At 42.5% G+C, this 21,465-nt stretch overlaps 4 protein-coding genes across 6 annotated transcripts; all 4 read right to left on the bottom strand.

Annotated features, from left to right (window-relative positions):
• Positions 1 to 384: 384 nt before the first annotated feature.
• LOC4347887 (putative fatty acyl-CoA reductase 7) lies at positions 385 to 5,009 on the bottom strand. Its single transcript, NM_001403939.1, has 6 exons — positions 4,739 to 5,009; positions 4,506 to 4,609; positions 2,069 to 2,268; positions 1,882 to 1,982; positions 1,336 to 1,790; positions 385 to 1,262 (listed from the first exon to the last, which is right to left on the bottom strand). Exons 1-6 carry the CDS (start codon positions 4,827 to 4,829, stop codon positions 696 to 698), a joined length of 1,518 nt encoding a protein of 505 aa, NP_001390868.1. The 5' UTR covers positions 4,830 to 5,009; the 3' UTR covers positions 385 to 695.
• A 3,680-nt stretch (positions 5,010 to 8,689) lies between these two features.
• LOC4347886 (histidine-containing phosphotransfer protein 2-like) lies at positions 8,690 to 11,887 on the bottom strand. The gene is made up of 6 exons (NM_001403938.1): positions 11,577 to 11,887; positions 11,330 to 11,463; positions 11,113 to 11,181; positions 10,292 to 10,363; positions 9,647 to 9,719; positions 8,690 to 9,189 (listed from the first exon to the last, which is right to left on the bottom strand). Exons 1-6 carry the CDS (start codon positions 11,634 to 11,636, stop codon positions 9,148 to 9,150), a joined length of 450 nt encoding a protein of 149 aa, NP_001390867.1. The 5' UTR covers positions 11,637 to 11,887; the 3' UTR covers positions 8,690 to 9,147.
• A 1,769-nt stretch (positions 11,888 to 13,656) lies between these two features.
• Positions 13,657 to 17,123, bottom strand: LOC9269248 (flagellar radial spoke protein 5). 3 transcript variants are annotated; one of them, NM_001403937.1, is made up of 9 exons: positions 16,767 to 17,123; positions 15,749 to 15,833; positions 15,539 to 15,655; positions 15,007 to 15,071; positions 14,797 to 14,885; positions 14,620 to 14,699; positions 14,433 to 14,544; positions 14,232 to 14,351; positions 13,657 to 14,107 (listed from the first exon to the last, which is right to left on the bottom strand). In NM_001403937.1, exons 1-9 carry the CDS (start codon positions 17,053 to 17,055, stop codon positions 13,925 to 13,927), a joined length of 1,140 nt encoding a protein of 379 aa, NP_001390866.1. In that variant the 5' UTR covers positions 17,056 to 17,123; the 3' UTR covers positions 13,657 to 13,924. The 3 variants fall into 3 exon arrangements, 2 of the variants coding, with proteins under 2 accessions (NP_001390866.1, NP_001409311.1); NM_001422382.1 differs by lacking the exon at positions 16,767 to 17,123 and adding an exon at positions 16,287 to 16,649 and having other exon boundaries at positions 13,678 to 14,107; NR_186181.1 differs by having other exon boundaries at positions 14,797 to 15,071.
• Positions 17,102 to 21,051, bottom strand: LOC4347885 (monodehydroascorbate reductase 3, cytosolic-like). Its single transcript, NM_001422383.1, has 10 exons — positions 20,780 to 21,051; positions 20,481 to 20,552; positions 19,824 to 19,875; positions 19,623 to 19,703; positions 19,323 to 19,441; positions 19,008 to 19,227; positions 18,716 to 18,834; positions 18,499 to 18,624; positions 18,109 to 18,249; positions 17,102 to 17,568 (listed from the first exon to the last, which is right to left on the bottom strand). Exons 1-10 carry the CDS (start codon positions 20,831 to 20,833, stop codon positions 17,245 to 17,247), a joined length of 1,308 nt encoding a protein of 435 aa, NP_001409312.1. The 5' UTR covers positions 20,834 to 21,051; the 3' UTR covers positions 17,102 to 17,244.
• Between the last annotated feature and the right edge of the window lie 414 nt (positions 21,052 to 21,465).

The raw sequence follows: 21,465 nt of genomic DNA, 5'->3' as shown, positions 1-21,465 counted from the left end.
CTGTGGGCGGCGAAACTGATAAACAGTCGGCAACAGAGTCAGAGAGACAAGTCAGAAAGGCGTTTCTTTTCATTTCGTTTTCTTTAGCGGGAGAAGCACTCACAGCTTGGGCCTCATTATCATATGGGCTCAAATTTTACATTTCGGCCCATGTTTGCGTGGGCCAAATTATGCACCAGCCCAATTCCAAGTAAGTAACCAAATTGGGTAAACGAGGTTTGCGTTATTCTGATAAGTGACAAAATTGTTCTTCGGATGCTCAACTGAAGCATTTTTCACTCAATAACCAATCAAGGAAATCCAGGATTATGCTGTGACAAACGTATATACGTGTACTTACGACAGAAGAAATAACACAGATCATACAGGCAGCAACAAGAGTATGGATCGATGTTATCGACCAAGAGCAATCTTAATTAATAATAAGAGAAATGTTTAACAAGATGACTTGATTTGTTTCAACAATAAATAAAATACCTCACCACCACTAGCAGCAGAAGCTTATAAATCGATTCTGTGATGAATTATAAGCATAACTTAACACGTACGTACGGTACGGTGATCAATCAATAATGTTGGATGGATGGATGGATCGAGTATACAATCAGCTAGCTAGCTAGCTTCTTCATTGTAAGCAGCAGCAGCCAGGTAGAAGAAGAACAATAATCTTACGTATGATGGATGGATGGAATGGATCACTTGTTGAGGACGTACTTCATGACGCCGGGGATGTGGATCCTGTAGAAGTAGTCGTCCCAGTCGATGTTCTTGGGGTCGAGGTTGAAGAGGGCGGCGGCGGCGGACGACGGCGGCGTGGCCATGGACAGCCGAAGCTTCTCCATGTTGAGGTCGTCGAAGCAGGCCTTGAAGAGGGCGAAGGGGCCGTAGAGGTCGACGAGCTGCATGACGAAGGAGTACTTGCGGGAGAGGTCGGCGTAGCGGCGGGCGAAGAGGAGGCCGAAGCAGAGGAGGGAGAGGAGGCGGAGGAGCTGGAGGGGGAGCGCGTAGGCCACCGCCATGAACGCCCTGAAGGAGGCGATGGTGCGGAAGAAGTAGACGGGCCGCGTGCGCACCGCCACCCCGTCCTTCCCCACCCTAGGGTTCTCCAGGAAGTAGCGCCACCCCGTCCGGTACAGCACCGCGTACGCCGCCGGGTGCCGCATCGACGACGTCACGTGGTACACCGCCATCTCCGACGATGACCCCCTCGAGTGCGCCACCATCGCCGCCATCATCGCGTTCACCACCAGGTCACCAGGCACCTGCAATATGTATCAGCGTCAGAGATCGATCGTCAGAGATGTTGAAGGATGAATTGAAGCTATGGATACTTACTACGTCCATGATGAGGTCGAGGTCGGCGAGGAAGCAGGAGAGGCTCTGCTTGGCGTAGCCGATGATGATGGCGTCGATGGTGCGGGTGCCCTCGATCCAGCCGGGGAGAGGGTCCCTGTGGACGCTGGTGATGATGCTGGGGCGGGCGATCACCACGGGGATCCCGTGGCGGCGGCCGGCGCCGGCGACCAGCTGCTCCTGAAGCATCATCTCCCCCATGGCCTTGGTGAACACGTAGGTGTTGGGCCACCCGAAGTGGCGCGCCCTGGCTAAACCCAGATCCTTCATCGCCTTCCTCTCCGCCTTGGCGTCGCCGGCGTCCTCCAGCTGCTGCCTCTGCTCGCCCACCAGCCGCAGCTCCGTCTCGATGTCCAGGTACGTCCCCTCCCGCAGCGTCTCCCCCTCCCTCAACGCCCTCTCCTGCACCACCCCGGACCTCTCGCCACACACGTACGCTGCAATTTCATATATTTTTCTCACTAGCTTAGCTTAACTTGCATGTTAATTTGTCGAGTGTCCGTTCTAATCTCATCGATCTCAGCTTACCTGTGGAGACATGGAGGAACACCTCGAGATTGGCACACTTCTTGGCAAGCTGGCACAGGTACTTCACCCCCATCACGTTCACATCCAGAGCCACGTCGTACCTGAACATCACATATATATGGATTGATCGATCGATCGACCATTCATGTTCATGTCTGAATAATTTTCAGATCAAACAACGACCGACCTTTCGTAGAAGTTGGTGGTGGCAGCTCCATTGACGATGATGTTAAGGTCCTTGGCGAGCTCTTGCAAGGTGGATTCCTCGAGGCCCAGGTTCTGATGCATCATGTCTGCAGCCAATGGAACTACCTTTTCATCGATGAAAGACTGAAACCCCTTGCCATGCTGCTCCTTCAGAAGCCCAAACAGCTCCTTCCCTATCACCTGCAACCAGTACTCCATCACTATGCATATGCATGCCTGTAGTATACTTATAACTACACTAGTTTTCTTCAGCTAATTATATTACTCTTCAGGCATATATATGATTAATTACACACACAAGCAAGAAAGCAATCAAATTAATTAGAGAGGCAAAGCAATTAAGAGGATATCACTTGATGCTCTCATATGGGCCAAGCTGCCTGCAGAGGTTTAATAACGATGGAGGCATGCATGTCTCTTGGATTTCTCATAGGATTCATTTGGTACAAGTATCAAACATGCATCCTCCTAAGGACACAAAATGAATATGACACTACTCTGGACAAAACTACTACAAGTAAAAACCTGCAGTAATATAATGCAATTTTACAGCATTTCACTGGAGGACCTACCGAGTAAACATACTGCCCTGGCCTTCTTTTTGGGGGGTGGGGTTGGGGGGTCTAAAATTTGTAGTACAAATGTACTGAAAAGAATAATAATGAATTTATATTTCTGTCCATCACATTCAGAAAAGAGTCCTGCTGCTACGGCGGCACCATGTTTTCTTCTGACCACAATATAGCCTTTTGGTTCTGTATTACCTGTAGGCTACAGTAGACTGAATTAACTGCATGCATGATTTCAGCCACAAATACTACACCCTTCGTTCGGGAAAAAAAAAACTACTACTACATTGGGCAGGTGTTCCAATTACTATCCAGTAAATTGTAGTGGAAGTTCAGAACACAGCAAATTAGACACATGTATCAGCAAATTAGGCTCAATTTTTTTCTTCTAGTCAACAATTAATAATTCGGTAATACTACCATAGATCAATCCTTTAGTTAACAACGTCTACATAACACTTGATTATACTTCAAGTACGTACTCCACTTAAATTTTTAGACTTATATAGCTTGCTCTTATTAATCTTGTAGCAAGCTCCGGTGAGCATATGCACTGGTACATGTCTGAACCGTGTTTCCCAGCCAGAATTACAGATGCCTGCATCTGCTCCACATTGAATTTGGGTCTGCACTGCACATCGCAAGAGGAGGCCGGAGGAGGCAGGCAATTACTCCTGACCAAACCTACGTCTCACAATAACTACTCATACCTGGCCTGATCGAACGTATACCTAACATGCCGCAAGTGTCTCCGGCGCTACTTGCAGAAACATTCATGTTGCACTGCATGCATAGTACTCCATTGTTGTTATGACCTTGCAGGTTATATAATTTCCAACGGCTGGCACTGTATCCTTGCATGCTTTGAATCTTTATTGCAGGGTGAACCTTATTTGGAGTATTGATGTGACCTAATAAGCAGTGCCTTTCTATTTGTAGATGAGCTGAAATGGCGTACATTCGAGGGGAAACTGTTTTGTTATTAACATATTAATGACATCAACAGTTGTCTAGTAGCTTGATATCAATAAAGCTTCTTTATCTAAAATTTAATGTAAAGTTAGAGAGCAAGCTAGCCTTAAATTTGTCTCTTGACATGTGCATATATCTTGATTTGTTATAAATCAAGCACAGTGTATATGGTTCAGATCCTGCAGTTGACTACACTACTTCAAGATCCAGCAACTACGATGATCATATCTATGTGCTGCATGCTCTAATCTACAGTAGTAAATGGCATGTGCCGCAACTGTGGGGAGTGGGGGCAATAGGGGCCGATGATTCTCTGTCTCTAATCCGAAGTAGTTGTCCTAAGCAAAGCACTGTATACAATCATGTCATGGTTCACATCAAACTCAAAATACTCCGTATTTAGTATTGTCTTGTTTGCATGACAGGTGATAGCGTAGTTTGATGTCTCCCTTCCTAGGATATATAATTAATTAGCTTCAGTTCCAAATGTTTGAGATAAACGTGTGACCGGCCAGAGCTGTCAGAATACCAGCATGAGAAAGCTACTATTGTACATCACATGCATAATTAAGTACCACTATATCTTAATTAGTCGCCAAAAACAAATAAAAAAATCCATGAAATGAATTAAAAGAACAACACAAATTAGACGAATTAAAAATATCAACTTGCAGTTTTCTCAGTCTAAATAGAAAAAAAAATTCTACAGGTTTTTTGCAGCATGAACTCGTGTAATTAAATACAGCAGCTACTGTTCAGTTACTGATCAAGAGAGTAGAAAAGAAATAAACAAAAAAGAAGAAGAAGAAGAAGAACACTGCAACATGTATATGATTAAGCAGGCTAGATGAAGCAAAACATGCATACACAACACACCTCAGTCTGCATCCGTTGCTTAGCTGTAGCTGCATCCACCGCTCTCACAGGGAGATAGATCTTCCTGACATCAGGCTGAACCCTCAGTATCTTCTCCACCAGTACTGCATGCATATGCAACAACAAAACATGCATGAGCAAACCAAGAACAGCAGATGAACATTTATAATGCATATGCAGCACTATATTTTTCAGGACATTCAGAGAACACATATATTGGCATGCATGCATACTCTTTCCAAGAAAGCCTGTTGATCCAGTGATGAGGATGCTCTTGTTCTTGAAATATTCAATGATCCTCGCTTCATCCATTGTGCCAACCATTTTGCTCACAAATTTCTCGGTGTATATATGTGTTTGTGTGACAACTGACAAGAAACTAGGTAGTATAGAGAGATAGATATATGAAGATGGATGGCAAGAAAGGGGAAGAGAGCTAGCTAGCTATCGAAGTAGCTAGGAAAGGAAGGAAGCAATGGTGCCTGCGGTGTTAGGTGTTACACCGTACCAAAGGAGGCCAAGCTTGAATCTTGATTTATACTACACAAGAATGCAAGAGGCAAGGCACCAATGCAATGTGCTATGCATGTGTGGGGTCCAATTAGTCTGGCTTGAGTGCACGAAATTAACAACTGCACCCAGCCCTTTCAAAGCACAATGAATGATTGAATTAATCCCGGTTACCGTCTCTTCGCACCTTTCTTTTTCTTTAAAGAAAAGGTAAATTTTTAGTTTGATCAAACTATCAAAAAAACAATAAATTTAGTATGGAACATATCATAAAACTATAGATCTAAGATGAAATATTACAAAACTATATATTTAAAAATAAAATTATCACAAACTACAGGTTTAGCACTAATTTTTAATCAAAAAACTATATTGTGTATAGTTCCAATATAACAGTAGTGTGGGATTTCTTTAAAATGTAGTTTTGTGATACTTGACCTTAAATTTGTACTAGTTTCATTCATAGTAATTTTTGTGCTATGTATGTAGTTTTGTGATATAACACTTTACATTTATAGTTTCGTGATAGTTTGTTTGAAATATATTAAGTCTTATGAAATTTACTAAGTTTCTTTTTTACCGAAAAGATCACCATCAGTAGTATGTAGTCTCATTCTGTTACAACCTACTCCGTACAAAACAAGAACAGAGATGCATCGTGTATACTCCCTTTTTCTCTAAATAAGTATAATTTTAACTAGTCAAATGTATATATACATGTACGTAGAGCAGTTACATATCATCGATGCACATCGCCATCGCTTTGTGGGGATCGATAGTGAGAACTGACCAGTCGAAGTTGCGGCTAATTAATAGTATCATCTGAATGACTTAATTCCTAATTAATTTAACGCTAGCTCAACCATTCACGTTATGTGTTTTCTAACATATATGTCACTACATTGGTCACCTAATATCAGTCTTTTTTGTCACACGGACAGAGAGGAATTAATGGTACCGCGGCACTTTTTTCGTGCAGGCAGAAATGAAAAGGAAGGAAACAAGAAATGTAGTTAGCAGTAGCTGAGACAATTTTTTTTATATGCCAAAAATTTGCCAACACCGATAACGTCTGTTCTGGCATTCCAAGCATGATGCATGCAAGCTTGATCATGATGATTCATGAAATACTTTATGTCGTAATCCAGTATTTTACAGTTGGATTGGATAATGTTTTGGATATCATCAGTTATACGCGATTGTCCTAACAAAATCCTAATTAAGCAAACAAACACACTTTTGCCGTTGAACAAGTTTGGTCAGCTAATACAAGCATTTTTTTTTCTCTACTGCAATCTGCATATTGCTAGATTTCAGAGTGACTCAGCAAGAGTAGGTCAACAAGTAGAGTGTTTAGAAAGGAAAAAATATACAGTACACATCACTGAAAGGAAGTTCTTGCCTTATGCACCGAACGAGTAAATACTTGTGAGAGTGATCTACTGAAGGTATTAGCTACTAATGTACAGTAGTTTGAAGTACATAGAGATCATGATAGAAGAAATCAATGAGATCGTTGCAGCAGGACTTTCAAGAGCCATGCAACTTTTTCGCAGCAAGCTGGTCCTTGGGACCAGCTTAATTCGACTTAATTTGAGTAATCAAGTAGGAGTATACCTCGGTTGCTGTTCTTTCCTCAATTCTGCCACAACCATTCTCTATTATTTTCAAGCTGTCTGAACATCCGGGCTGCAAATGGCTGAAACTGTACAGTAGTCCAAGGAGAATATGAGAGCCACCAGATTACACATTGCAGACAGAACACTAGACAATGAAGAGCCCATAAATCTCTTCTTTTTCTTGTTGGTATCGCCTTATGCTAAACGTGTGATACACTCACTTGTGTGCCTGTGAAATGGTCAGATGGACAGAGAAGAGAAAACCTGTGCTCCCAGTTTCTCTTAAACATGAATAATGAGAAGTCAATTTCTTCAGTGACATGTTGACACCAAACAAGATTTTTAGCAAAGAAAATTGCTCAACCTTCAAAGACCTTTGGGAGGAGTAGATGTAGATGTAGGTGGAATCCCATTGTCTTCCATATTTTGGCGTTGTTTAGTTCCCAAAAACTTTTTCCCAAAAACTTTTTCTTAAAAACATCATATCGAATCTTTGGACGTATGCATTAAGTATTAAATATAGATAAATTAAAAAACTAATTACACAGTTAGAGGGGAAATCGTGAGACGAATCTTTTGAGCCTAATTAGTCCATGATTAGCCATAAGTGCTACAGTAACCTACATGTGCTAAAGACGGATTAATTAGGCTTAAAAGATTCGTCTCGCGGTTTCCATGCGAGTTATGAAATTAGTTTTTTTCATTCGTATCCGAAAAACCCTTCCGACATCCGGTCAAACGTCCGATGTGACAATCAAAAATTTTCTTTTCGCGAACTAAACATGCCCTTATCTCTCTCATGTTGGAGAGTACAAAGAGAGGAGTATCATATGATGTCAGTCAATGTTACACCAACCAACCAATTGAGGCTGCTTCACTCATCAATACTAGTATAATGGAGACATTGGCCCTATGTGGTATTGGAGATGTAGGATTTGTGAGATCCAGTTAGTAGATGCAAGGTCAGTTGAGACATCACTCGCGCAACATAGCCGGCACAATTTAATACATACGGTCCCAATGTCTGGTCGTCTGCATTGCAAAACACACAGCTCTGCCTCTGGTGGAGCCGTGGAGGAGAGCTCTCAACTTCGATTTGCTTGCTTCTGACATGTTGCATACAGTTATACGTTGTGTTACAGACTGGCAAACAGACACCTCTAGCTAATTAGTACTACACCTCTAGTTAATTAGCTCTATCTTAAATCAAACATTTATATCTTTATTATTAATTTATACAAATTTATATAGTTTGACATTGTAAGATTATGTTAAACTACACTGAGTTTTGAAAATTAATAGTCAAGATTGAAATATTTGACTTAAAATAAAGCTAAAACAAAGCAATTTAAAATGGAAGGAGTCCTACACTCCAATGCACGGTTTTTACTCCCAAGCTGGCCCAGGCTAAGTAAATAAATTTGATGAACCGACACGGTTTCGCGATGCAGCTTAACTGCGTCTCAACTAAAAGTTCTCTTCTATACTTTCCAGGCTGTGTGAAATTGAAAAGACATGCAAGCATGGCTAATCCAATTAATTGTTCATAAAAGAACAAATAAGCATACTGGTGGTGCGCACACATCGTCTTCAATTCTTCGTCTACAATTCTTTCAACAGAATCTAATTTAATACACGCGAGATCTATCCGAATCTACAGATTAATTAAAAACCTAATGCAAAGAATAATAAACAAACTGTATTTGGACTGGCAATGGGAAGAACATGTAGACAACTGCAGGGCCATCAGGAATCAGGATGAAAATCTGATCACGCAGGGGTTGCACGTACACGCACGCTCTGTTCTTCTCATCACCTCTGCCTTCTTGCATCAATCAAATATAATATATACTTCTCTGCGTGTCTTTCCCAACAAATAACATATAAAGTTGCAACGCTAAAAGAACAAAGAGCAGCATTTCTTCAATTGTGCACAAGCGCCAAATGAACCATTAGTAGCTATATTGTTGGTTTGAAAAAGATGGTTTTTGTTTGAATCGAAAAGGGGCACTTACTGGGTACTGACTAAACAAAACAACTGTGTAATTTATTTTTCCGACGACATGCACAACAACATGAAATTCTCAAAACTGAATACGGATGCTTGTTCATGTTGATATTAAACAGGGTGATCGTTGTTTATAGACTTGTATACCACCCAGCATCAAGACTTCACAACTCTTAAGTCAGAAATTATGGTGCAATTTCACACACTTTCCCTTCCTAAAGTCACAAGCCAGCTAAACAAGTCACCAGACAACCAGTAAGAGTTTGCAAAGGTGGCAGACAACCGAACACAGACAGGTAACAGGTACATCGACACTAGACGATCAGTTGTCACTAACAATTAAAGGGTTATGAGCTCAAAGTTGGAAGCATGAAGCCTCAAACCAAATGATTTGATTCTGCACACGCGCACACACTCTAAGCCAGAAGCCCATTGAACATGGTCTACATCTTCAAAGATACATTTATCATGTGAGATCACATGCAGCTACACTCTTTTGCTTCAATTATTGCTGCTTGGGATCATAAGCCTGGATTTGCTGCTCCAGCTACATCAAAACACACCATGTCAATAATTAAGATCCAGGAACCATCAACAGCAGCTTTATGATGCTCAACATGAAAGCTGAATGAGCAGCTGGAGAACGAAAATTCACATAAAAAATCAATCAAGTTCCAAAGTTTTGGTTGCTATCCAGATATTAAACTTCAATTTTTAAGCAGGTAAAGAAAAACACTGATGACTGCTTGGGACTATCCTATACAACCATCCAAACATATCCAAGAAAATTAACAAACACACCCTCAAGTAAAGCTTTCAGAAACTTCCAACATAACTTGGTGTCAACTGTCAAATCATATATGCCATAACCAAGGAGATTATCAGTCTAAAAAAAAACAAAGGACATTATTTGAGTTATATGATATACTATCGACCCTTGTGTGGCACCTCATAGTTAGTGAATTTTTGTAAGTCAAAAGCCAATGGAGAAGATAAGGTACTACCTGAAGCATAGTCTGAAACTTGTTGCGCAGATCATAGAAGTCGTTTCTCACAACAGCCAATGCCATAAGGCACCTGAAATTATGCAAGCATACCACATTATCTAAAGTTGCGAAGATAAAATAACAGAAATGAAACTGAACAGAAATTGCAAGCTTGCAACTTAGTTTTAGTTGGAAAAATCAAGCCATCTTAGAATTTGTTGCTGTATAGTAGCATATAGACAGGAGTCTGGAGCCAGCACAATTACATGCAGTGCTCCCCAAGGCGCTAGGCTAGTCAAGCCGCAGAATAGAAACTAGCACCTAACAGCCACCCAGACAGGATAAATCAGCTGGGAAGGATATATAAGAGGGTGGCACCTAGGTGCCACCAAGATGAGCTATGTCGCCACCTAGGGGATCACTGATTGCATGAGAATCGGCAAGGACTAGCATGTTGAGGCAACGAACCAAGTGCTACGGTATCAAAATATATGAAGTTGCAGGATGCAAATCAGATTGCATAAAGTATACATGCATAAAGTAGTCCCATGCGAGACATGGCTGACTATCAGGTTTAAATACATGAATGGAATTCAAACAATACAAAGATCAAAGCATGATTATGGTGTGGCATGTACATATAATAAGTTACTGAATACTCACCCATCTCTGCTTTTGTCCTGACAGAACTGACGGAACTGCATGCAAGTGAACTTCACTTTCTGAGCACCAACACTGAAATATGCCAAAAAGAACTCCAATCAGAAACACAATGCCAACTTGGTTTGATCATAGGAGTGTTTATAAAGTACTATATATAGCATGTCCTGTTCCCAAGGTGGTAGCATTGACAAATAAAGATGAGGTTTTAACGTCAACATATTCATCAACAACAATACCGGGGCAATAAGCATGGTCAATAATAGTAATACACACTCTCTACATGTCAACAAGCATTACAATAACAATTTCCATTTATTATAGAAGAAAATAAATGGCAAGGTGCTGGCAAGTAAACTGGTAAACACCCTGATACTGGGACATGAGGCTACAGAGTAAATAATCTAACCGGTATTGTTTTTTGTAATATATATGAAAAGACACCAGAAAATGAAAAATTGAAATCATTTGCCATGATTAGCAAAAATAATTTTAGTTGAAATGCCATAGCCATAGACCAATAGAGCCATTATCTATCACGCATACCATTGTTCGCTTAACAACAGTTGGCTCGAGCAGTGGGATACCACTTATCCCTACCAGTATGATGGTTGCAAACAATAAGACGGTTTTGTACCACAATTGTTTGCGAAACAAAAGGTTTGTTATGCTGCTACTTTACACATGAAAAAAGGGCACCGCAGGAACTTCATGTCAATTGAACATTTGATACACAAACCACAGGCAGGCAAGATATGCATCATCAGACAAATGGTGTACAGAAAGAAACCAAATGTAGAGTAGAAGTAGAAGGGGATGATCACCTGGCGCTGCTGCCTTTGAGCTGATGAACGTAGGCGTCGACCTTATCGAAGTTGACGACGGGTTGCTCCCTGCACAAATGTTAAAAAAAAAAAATCAAACCGATCAAACACATGGGTGGAAGCTGGAGGGGGGAAAAACTCAATCCCATGGTAACAGCACGGCAGCACGAGGGAGAAATCGAATTAGGCAAGAAAGAACAGGGGGGGGGGCACGCACAGCAGGGTGGCGATCTCGTTGATGATCCTGTCGGCGTCGTCGCAGAAGAGGGTGACGACCTCGGAGACGAAGCCCGGGGTGCCCCCCTCGTCCTGCAGCATCTGCAGCTGCTGGAACTGCTCGTCCACCAAACCCTAGATCGCGACGAGAGCACCGATTAATTAGAGCTAGAATTGGAAGCAAGCAACCGTAAGCAGTAGGTCTGGCGAAGAGGAGAGGAGAGGAGAGGGAGAAGGTAGGTGGTCACCTGGGAGAACATGGAGGAGAGGAGAGCGGTGAGCTGGTCGCGGAGAGCGGCGGCCGCCATGGGCGAGCGCAATCGGAATCGGAATCGGCGGCGAGGGTGGGGGTGGCGTGGGAAGTAGGCAGAAGAGAAGAGAAGAGTTTGGCTGAGGCTGACAGCGAAAGGCAAGGCCCCAAGAGGGGAATCTATTTATACGCGGAGGAAGAGGAAGAGGAAGAGGCCACGGCGAGGCGACGCCGGTGGTGGAGCGGATTCACGCCACTCCTCCTCCTCATTCCAAAGCTTTTTTTTTCTTTTTTTTCTTACATTATTCCCTCTCGCTTTCCTTTTTCCTTTCTCTTCTTTTTCAGGATGGTTGATTCCACGGCCTGTGGTACACGTGTACGGCTCCGCAGGTTGGAACAGGCTTTGCCATTGTGTCTCATGTGATGGACCTGTGTGTCTCATATGATTGTTTGGTTCCATCATTTTTGGGATCATATGTACCACCTCCGTTTTATCCATATTATAAGATGTTTTTATCTTTTTTTTCTATAAGGCAAACTTTAATATTAAATATATGTATTTTGATATTACATTTAATTTGCGTTGAAAATGTTCTTATGCTTTTCTGTAAAGTTGGTCAAACTTATACTTTAAAAAGTTTAACTAGAAAAAGATTCAAAACATCCTATACTAATATGAAACAGAGTGAGTATTATTTGCTAACTTTAATAGGATTTTGCCAATGCAAATGAAAAAAAAAAGTTGTCTATAGGTAGAAAAGAACCATCGTAATGCCACTTGGAACATAATTATATCCCGATGATAAAACATAACAATATGAAAAAGCTTTTGGGCAAGAAGTTATTCCGGTCGTAAAGCTCTCTAACGGCAGTGATGCGGTTATGAAATGTTTACTAATTTCAGCGGTATTTTCTCAAGGTAGCCGAATAAAATATTGTCCATAAGTAGTAAAAAAAAGCGATTCCATCATAGTGCACACAAAATGTAAATCACTTTTCCAATACAAAATGTATTACAATTGAGAAGCCTTTTGGCGCAAGAAGTTATTATGACTGTAAAGCCATTGTGATGGCATCACGATGTGACATTGTAAATTTGTTATGCGGCTATATAATAGTTACTAATTTTCTATGATTTTACCAATGTAGCCTAATAAATCATCACTAATTTAGTAGGGAAAATTGAGTGATTTCATTGCATGCCAGATGAAACAAAATTTACTTCCAATACAAAATGTATTACAACATTGAAAAGCCTTTTGGGGCAAGAAGTTATTCAGGTCATAAAGCTCTGGTTGGCAATGTTTAGTTCTTAATCATTTGTACCATACAGTGATACAGACGAACAAATTAGTTACCATCCATAAGTTTTTTTTTAAAAAAAAAGATCCTATCATAATGCAAGGCAAAACATAAATAACTTCCCAATACAAAATGTATTGCAATATTGATTTTGTTGTGGGAATACAAGATGTATTACAATACAATATTCAGAAAGCTTTGGAGCAAGAAGATATTACGTTTGGAAGACTATATATGCTGGCAGTCTGGTGTTATATTGTGAAACATTGTATAATCTTACCGGGAACGATCATATTATGCGCCCTTTTTTTTCAGTATGACTGTTTATGGAGCAAAGACTAATAAGGATGAGATTGAGTTATAATATGGGAGAAAAAGGATATGGATTTTGTATGCGCCCATCAGTCCATGGCAGTTTTACGTGACATCTTAGAGGAGCCTATTTGGCATGAAATTTGGTGGTTATCTGATTAATATATGCCGTTTTTTTTATTATTTATATAAACGGTAAGGATGAAGGAAAAGTACAAATCATGGTGGATGGGAGCAGCTAGGCAAGGCAAGGAGGGTACCTTGCCTACATGATCGGGATATGGTATGCTGGGAACGAAGATTCTGTTCCTGGCCGCAAACCGCATTATATTGTGGCTTTCGGTGAGGGCACGATTCTGCCAGTCGGTCTGTCACCACCACTTTCCGTGGATGATTGCTGATGAAATAGTGCAGTGCCTCCCCCTGGACATGACCAACCAAAGCATATGCGACACTCCTTAATTGGCTAACTGCGCAAATCGAATCCGTATTAATGGGCATATCAAATTATAATCTGTCTTGTGTATGTACAGTTCTTATAAAATGCCACTTTCTTTTGGGAGGTTGGTTTACACACTGATCTGGAGTAGTAGTATACTGGAAGATCAGATAGCTGCTGCACACTACGTTCATGACAAAACAGATCAGATTTCAGAACTCCAGAAAACTGGCAGGCACACGCCTCATTGGTCTACCCCCTCTGCCTCTCTCTCTCTTTATCTCTCTGCACAATTATGCTCTGTATTCGTCTCCACAATCGCCTATTATATCCATAAGATTTCTTCCCTTATTCGATGCTTCAGTGATGCTGTTCATGTCCTCTTCATCTAATTCAAGCGAGAAGATGGCGTTGGTGTCTTTTATGTGTTCAGAGAGTCCCAGTCTCACACCCACCATTGAACCCGCAACAGATGTCTATTCCCATAAACAACCAAAATGACAAAGGTCACATGTTAGTTATGGCAAATGCTTCACTGATACTATTTTATATATATATAAGAAAAAGACAAATCTCAAGATAAATTGAATGGATGTATACCTGGTTCAGTATGTATCTCACAGCAACAGTTGATATAGAAACACCATGCTTCAATGATACTTTCTTCAACGTCTGAAGCAAAGCCTGGAACAGGCTCCAGCCACCCCAGGCATCCACCATCTGTCACAGCTTCAACAATGAGAATAGCAAGAATTGGGAAGGAGGTAACTCGTTCAAACATAGGATATACAAAATGCTCACCCGCTTATACTTCTGCAAAGATGGGGTATTCAGAGGAGGTCCAGCAAAAGGTATAGATACATTGGTGTCAAGAAACTTCTCAGACAGCAGACCACCCATAACTGTGCCATACCTGCATCAGTAATACTGCATTAAAACTATGTGTTATGCCAAAACAGGGAGAGGGGACATGGGGTTAGGAGTAGACGTTATAAGTTTTACTCCAGTAAGCTGGCAAAGTTCTGCCATTCTTCGCTGCGGACGCATGTCAACAATAGAATGTTGAACCTGGCAATTACAACATCCCTCACTTCATTGAGTGGACCATATGATAGTTAACACAAATAAAAGGCAAATATACCATAAGGGTTAGGTGAAAATATACCTGGTTGCTGACAATTGGGATACCATTTTCTAGAATTATCTGCAGCCTGTCTGTATCGAAGTTTGTCAGAGCTACTGTCTTTATCTTACCTTCACATTGTACATAACAAAACAAGGCATGAAGCGAGAATCCGTCAGTACTGAAAAACCATGACATGCGAAAGGAAACACATAAGTAGACTAAAAATCTGATCCAAGTTCAAAATACTACCTTCCTCCTTTAGGTCTGTGATGTGTTTTAGTGCATCCAGATATCCAGGGTTTGCATAATCCCACCTATATTATGATAAAAGGTCAGCTGAATTACAAATTATGGCAGTAGTTATAGTATAAAACATTGCTGCATTTCCTCGACTGATTACACATACCGCAGGTTTTTATCATAACACCTCTCAAGTTTAGGACTTTCCACAGTACACTCAAAACTAAAAATCTGTAGTACTCTAAACTGGTCTCTACTGCAGCATAACTACGAAGCTAAGAGCAATGGTCAATGGAAGGACACAATCTTTTCTGGATGATAGATCACCAGAAACTTGATTGTGCAAACGTACAAGAAACTGTGATATAAAAGTCACTTGAGACAGGAGGTTCCTTATTGTTTAGCAACAAAACAGTTCAACATTCTAAGAATGTAGTTAATTTGCGATTAGCAGTAAATGTAATAAAACTGAGCAATAAACCAAATGGCATCCAAATGTTACTATAACTAATAAGTAGCACACAAATCCACAGAAACATACCAATGGAACTGCAGCATGTCCAAGGCAGAAACATCCATTCTCTTTCGAGATCTGTTAATATTATCCTCAACATAACTTCTGGTCATTTTAACCGGAGGTGGTACCCACTTTGTTAGCCTGCGGAGATTAATAAAATAACAATTAGAAGCAGCGGAAAAACAGCTATACACACCTCCGAGTGGCATAAAGACCATGGTAAATCGCTCTCACCCCTTGATTTCTTCAAGCAACTCAGGTGGCCGCTCACGCCGAACTCTATTGATGAAAAGGCCATACAAATCCTCTGCTGGTCCATCTGCCAAAACAGTAACCATGCCTTAAAATCAAGTTGATACCATGCTCAGTGCTCCTAGATTAAATATTAGGAGAAAGATTGATTTATTCTTATTAGTGTCAACTCTCATATATTTACACTTGCTACGCCGTGCAGCTAAATACGTCAATGAAACATGAACCTTTTCTGAACTGAACATAGCTAGAGACATGAACTTTTTTTTTTTGAAGCAAACTTTTTTTCAAAGTGAAACAAAACCATTTCCCGATTTCAATCGAATAGCATCAACTCATAACCGTGGGACAGGTGTACAGCTTATGGGCATCAATTGAGCAACAACTAAGTGCCACCAACAGATGCATAGCACCTAGTAGATGCATAGTACCAGCAACAATGTTACGCACGCTACGTGTTCGCACAAATGCCGACGATAGGGTTTAGAGTGATTAGAGGTAAAGAGGGGCAGATTGATACAGTGGTCGGCCATGTCGAAGGTGGAGAGGCCGGCGTCAGCGTAGGCGAGCATGGCGTCCACCGCGGCGTCGCGGTCGATGCGGCCCCACCCGCCGCTGGTCTGCCACATGCCGTTGAGCACCCGGCATATCGCCAGGGAGTCCCCGCGGTTGCTCACCGTACAAACCTTCGCCCCCGACGCGGCCGTCTCCACCGCCGCCGCGCCGCCGCCCCCGGAGCACCTCGCGGGACGCACCACGCCGCGGCGCGGGACAGGAGGCGCCGCCGGCGAGAGGAGGGTGCGAGCTGCCGACGACGACGACGACATGACACAGAGAGAGAGAGAGAGAGAGAGGGAGGGAGATAAGGCGCTACTGGCCTCGATTCGTCGCGGCACGGACGGGGTAAATTTCACGCAGCTACAGTACGTGTCACTACGAGTGGGCCCCACGTGTCAGTTTCCTGCGAGGTATCCAGAATGCGGCGGGAGGAGAGGCTTACAAATGTCAGCCATGTCGAAGGTGGAGAGGCCGCCGTCGGCGTACCGGAGCATGGCGTCCACGGCGGCGGGCGTCTCGTAGCGGCCCCACGACGGGCCACTCACCTGCCACATGCCGTTCACCACCCGGCACAACTCCACCGCGTCTCCCTCCTTGCTCCTCACCGTCGTCTTCCTCTCCCCCTGCGCCGCCGCCGCCGCGGCGCAGCACATCCGCCGCCGTCCATGGCTGTGGCTTCTCCTCCCCGGCGTAACAACAAGCCTGGGCGAGAGCCCAGCAGCCGCCGCCATTCCACAAAACAATACCAGTAGCTTTGAACCGTGAAAGGCAAAGGCTGTAGTAGAAAACTTCTTTATTCAAATCTCAGCAGCTATAGCAAGTGCCCATATTTAAGAGGAGTACAGAGTACAGACGCATCACAATCAGAAAACCAATAGGGGGAGTACCATGTGGAAATGTACATCAAAACTACAAAAATCTCATATTTTGCTGGCGAACTGGAGGCCTTCCTTCTTGAGCTCCTCTATGTTGGCAACGGGCGGCTGAGTTTTCGCGACCTTGGCAATGGCCTTGTTCTCATCAGGTGACCCACCCTCCAGGAAGGCACCCAACACCTTGCCGTCCTTGATCCAGTAGGACCCGAACTTGGGCTTGGCAGAGGTCGGGTCACTGTCTCCGAACAGGATGGTGTCGCCAACGTTGTCGCCGTAGAATTGCCATCCCAGGTCGAATGACCGGGAGTAGAAGTATGGCAGATAGTCATACTCCACAACGGACTCGCCGGACTCTTTTCCCTTGATTGCCTGAAACAAAGATGCAGGGTTCAAGCTAAGATATGATAACCCTATTCCGAGTTAAGTAGCCACAACTGTTGCCTGTTGGTAATCAGAATCAACACAAGCGAAGTTTTTGGATTCCAAGTGGTTTGGTAACTCCAAGGTTTTGACATTTCACTGCTCGCAAAGACAACTCAAAGAAATTAACACAAAGTTTGCACTATTCTTTAGTGCAATTTCAATATTTCATAATACATTATCAGATGACTATGCATTAGATCATTCTATTCCATGTGACAATACATTACATCGTCCAGTTTAACGTTATTCTTGCATGCAATATATTCAAATCATTATTGAATGACAGTGCAAAGAATTTTTCAGTGATCAAATTCTACCATGCTAATCAGGGATACTCATGAACACCAAGCATTTGGTGGTTTTCCGAGCAATTCAATAATTGCTTAACTCAGATCACTATCAAGTCAGATCCAAGTGCAGGCCACTATGTGGTGTTAGTCGTCACAACTACTGTATTTCAGAGAAACACAAGTGGAATGGCCTCACCTTTACAGCCTGCTCTGCAGACTTCCTAGCATGGTCAACATGTTCCACTCTCCTCAACTCATTGTACATCTTCATGGGGAAGGTGGCCACATCACCGACAGCATAGACTCCAGGAACACTTGTTTCAAAGAAAGCATCGGTCTGCATACAATTTTGGGCGTGCCAGATATTAAGGTATAAACAATAATGCACATGCTCAATTGTTTCAAGGAATGCAATCAAGATGGGCCAAATGCTATAAACGAGTTGCTTGCACAAAAAAGAAAAATAGCAAATGCACAGCTGCTGTTTTTTGATAAAGAAACGTCCAGTTGTTTACACACTGTTTCTTTGATAGAAACATCCCTAGCACCTTCTGTGGTCAAGCCTACAGGTTAAAAGCAAACTAACCTTAATTCCACCTTTCTCCTCAGCAACTTGACCTTTAAAGAGAGTAGTCAGCGGTCTGCCCCCAACACCAACAACAACAATATCAGCTTCAAGCACACTGCCATTCTTCAGGTTAACTGCTGTGACCTAGTAAATAGGGAACCGATGGAAAGCAGACAGTCATTTGCATTCACACTGAGAGCTACAGAGCTATTTTGGATTTGGAAGATGTACATACATCACCATTAGCATCAGCATCAAAACCAACAGCTACTGTACCCTTCACGATCTTAACTCCTTTGTTAGTGTAGTAACTCTCATAGAAAGCCGCGATATCAGCAGTGAAGAGACGAGGCACTACAAGAAGATATTTTACAATGTCAGATTCCCATCATCACGAAAGTTTCCACTATAAGTTCGTTTCACATCATAACTGCATGTCAATCGTATGGGCAAAACTGATTCTTTTCATCTGATGCGTAGTAGGTAGTTGAACAGTGGTTAGCGAAAATATGAGTGGTGACACTTACTGCACCAAGGTTCAGGAAACACCATCGTGACATCAAAATCATTGATCTTCAATGCAGCACTAAGTTCTAGACCAATGTAACCTCCTCCTACAATAACTGCCTTTCCACCCTTCTTTGCTTGGATAGCTGCAACCAGCTTGTCAGCATCATCTACTTCCCTTAGATATAAAATGTTGTTGGAATCAGCTCCTTGAGTACCAAAATCTGATAGCTTGATGACCTGACAAGCGGATAAAAAAAGAGCATGTAAATAACAAGTGATAGTAATGACAGCAATGAGCCGATATTAAACAAATTTCACAGTTCACAACATACTGAGGAGCCAGTTGCAATGATCAAAATCTCATATGTAAAGGTTGCTCCAACTGCACTAGTCAAAGTCTTGGAGGCAAGATCAGCTTTGACAATTTCAGTGCTCAGGATCAACTCAATGCCTGCCAACAGATGCAATCATGATTCAGGAGTATGCTTAGAATAAAAAAAAATCATTACATGACGTATTTCCACTAAGGTGAGCAAAAATAAGAATTTCAAATTGATGGTAATTAACCTCAACAATGACAAATAAATCATTAAAAGATGATATGGTGCAGAAAGCAAAATGGCAGTCAATACCTTTCTCTGAGTACCATTCGGGCAAAAGCCTCTCTCCTCCACTGCCGACACACACATGAAATCCTGGGAGTCTTGCAGCATCTATTCGCAGAGAATGCAAATGGTGTTACTTTGATCGTACAAATTGATCAATCCACATGTGACATAGAGCTGGCACAGGTCAGACACGAAAAGGCAGAACACGGTAAGTTAAGGACTTACTCTGAGGAAAGAGGTATCCCTTGCTGAGAGCAGGGCGCTCATAAGGAGCCACCTGAAAGAGAACTTTTGATAAGAAACACAATGCTGTGTTGGTGAACAAGCAAGTAAAAATTGACAGAATGACAGAACTTGCAAAGGGCAAATTAGGACTATTTCTTGCTGTGCCAAAATGGCTTTACAAGAATTGTTTCTTTTGGCCCTCAGAAGCAACTTCCATAATACAAAGTTTTTCTTTTTAGCAAAGCATTGTTGTAGGCAAAATTCCAGCAATAGATTGAAGGTTGGTTAATTGCGACATGCTTAAACAAGTGGCTTACAACAAGAACAGGTATGGTTCCAGTAAGTAAAAGTACCTAGGCAACAGAAGATTTAGTACAAACATGTGGATTCAGTAATTAGCAAACAAATAATAGTTGAGGCCTGCCACTAACATACTGATGTATGCAACTATTGCATAAGCACAACTCATTTGCCATTGTTATGCTTTGTGGATAACAAAAAACTGGCATACTAGACATCTTAACTCGATTGAAGGTGTACTACAGTTATGGATATGGAGCACCTGAACAACCTATTGAAAGAGAGAGAGCAGAAGAGAGCATTTTGTGTGTCAACCCGCGCGCGCGCGTATGTGTGTGAGAGAGAAAGAGAGCATACGGCCTCCTTGGAGATGATGGCGAGCTCCCCTGGCTTAACACCCTGCTTGGCGAACTCCCGTGCCGCATATCCCTGCAAAATATTCAGAGAGAAATTAGGAACAGGAAAAACCGTACTTTCGACGAGATCCGGAACAGACCAAGATCAAATAAAAGGATCCAAGCGAATGAATCCCACATCGATCTTGCAGTGAACTCCCGCAGCCTACTCCCCTCCCAGGGCGGCAGGGCGAGAAGGACGGAAGGAAGGTGATTTGCAAATTTGGGAGGCGCAAGCGAAAAAAGAGAGAGGGCACAGACCGCTGCGACGCCGCCGCCGAGGATGACGTACTTGAAGTGCTTCTCCGACGCCATCGCTGCCGCCAAAAACCCTAAGCCGCGCCGAGCGATCGATGAATCGAATGAAATGAGGTCGATTGGACTTGGAGAAGATTTGGGGGTAAATCCAAATGCGGGAAGGAAGGAAGGAGCGGAGTGGGGGTGGTAGTTGTTGTGTTGTGTGTTCCCAAACGGATGGAGATTCCCACCCACTCTATGTGCATACACTGATATGTGGGCCAGCACGAGCGAGCGGGTCCCACCCGTCGGTGACTGCACATTTAAGGGAACGACGGCTGACTCGGTGGAGCCTGCCTATTGGCTGGTCTCTGGCGTGGCCTTACACGTGGCGCGCTGCTGGCCGTCCGGACTTGTGATGGATGAGGAGGCGACGTCGTCCGATGGATGGATGGATCCAGAGGTTTCAGTTCCAGCTTTTGGTTTTGGAATCGGAAGAGCAGGTACTAACCAGTGCAGTCCTGTCCTCTGAAATATGGATTTTTATAAAAGTGTTCTAGAACAATCTGGACGCATGCATACACATACTCGTGTTACCACTTACCACTCTCCCTGCTTTAGAGTCAATCGAATGAACAATCGATCACATATACAGCCGCTCAAAGATAGTAGTACTGACACTCATCGGTTATACGTATTCACAATAAGTC

This window comes from Oryza sativa, chromosome 9 (genome assembly GCF_034140825.1).
Source record: "Oryza sativa Japonica Group chromosome 9, ASM3414082v1".
NCBI lineage: Eukaryota > Viridiplantae > Streptophyta > Magnoliopsida > Poales > Poaceae > Oryza > Oryza sativa.
The sequence above is the reverse complement of the archived record's forward strand: the minus strand, read 5'-3'. Positions and strand labels throughout refer to the sequence as shown.

Bases quoted from the DNA above. Each gene is read 5' to 3' on its own strand.
- LOC4347885 (NM_001422383.1), bottom strand. From the start codon at position 20,833: ATGGCGTCGGAGAAGCACTTCAAGTACGTCATCCTCGGCGGCGGCGTC. The intron at 20,553-20,779 runs GTCTGTGCCCTC...AATATTTTGCAG, and splicing joins TCGGCGGCGGCGTCGCAGCG to GGATATGCGGCACGGGAGTT. The intron at 18,625-18,715 runs GTATGTACATCT...CCTATTTACTAG, and splicing joins ATGCTGATGCTAATGGTGAT to GTCACAGCAGTTAACCTGAA.
- LOC9269248 (NM_001422382.1), bottom strand. From the start codon at position 16,593: ATGTCGTCGTCGTCGTCGGCAGCTCGCACCCTCCTCTCGCCGGCGGCG. The intron at 14,700-14,796 runs GTATATTTTCAC...TGTAATTGCCAG, and splicing joins TCCCAATTGTCAGCAACCAG to GTTCAACATTCTATTGTTGA. The intron at 14,352-14,432 runs GTGAGCATTTTG...AAGCTGTGACAG, and splicing joins CTTTGCAGAAGTATAAGCGG to ATGGTGGATGCCTGGGGTGG.
- LOC4347886 (NM_001403938.1), bottom strand. From the start codon at position 11,636: ATGGCGGCCGCCGCTCTCCGCGACCAGCTCACCGCTCTCCTCTCCTCC. The intron at 11,182-11,329 runs GTGCGTGCCCCC...ACATTTGTGCAG, and splicing joins AACGAGATCGCCACCCTGCT to GGAGCAACCCGTCGTCAACT. The intron at 10,364-11,112 runs GTGATCATCCCC...GGCATATTTCAG, and splicing joins CTCAAAGGCAGCAGCGCCAG to TGTTGGTGCTCAGAAAGTGA.
- LOC4347887 (NM_001403939.1), bottom strand. From the start codon at position 4,829: ATGGTTGGCACAATGGATGAAGCGAGGATCATTGAATATTTCAAGAAC. The intron at 1,983-2,068 runs GTCGGTCGTTGT...TGTGATGTTCAG, and splicing joins ACCACCAACTTCTACGAAAG to GTACGACGTGGCTCTGGATG. The intron at 1,791-1,881 runs GTAAGCTGAGAT...ATGAAATTGCAG, and splicing joins GTTCCTCCATGTCTCCACAG to CGTACGTGTGTGGCGAGAGG.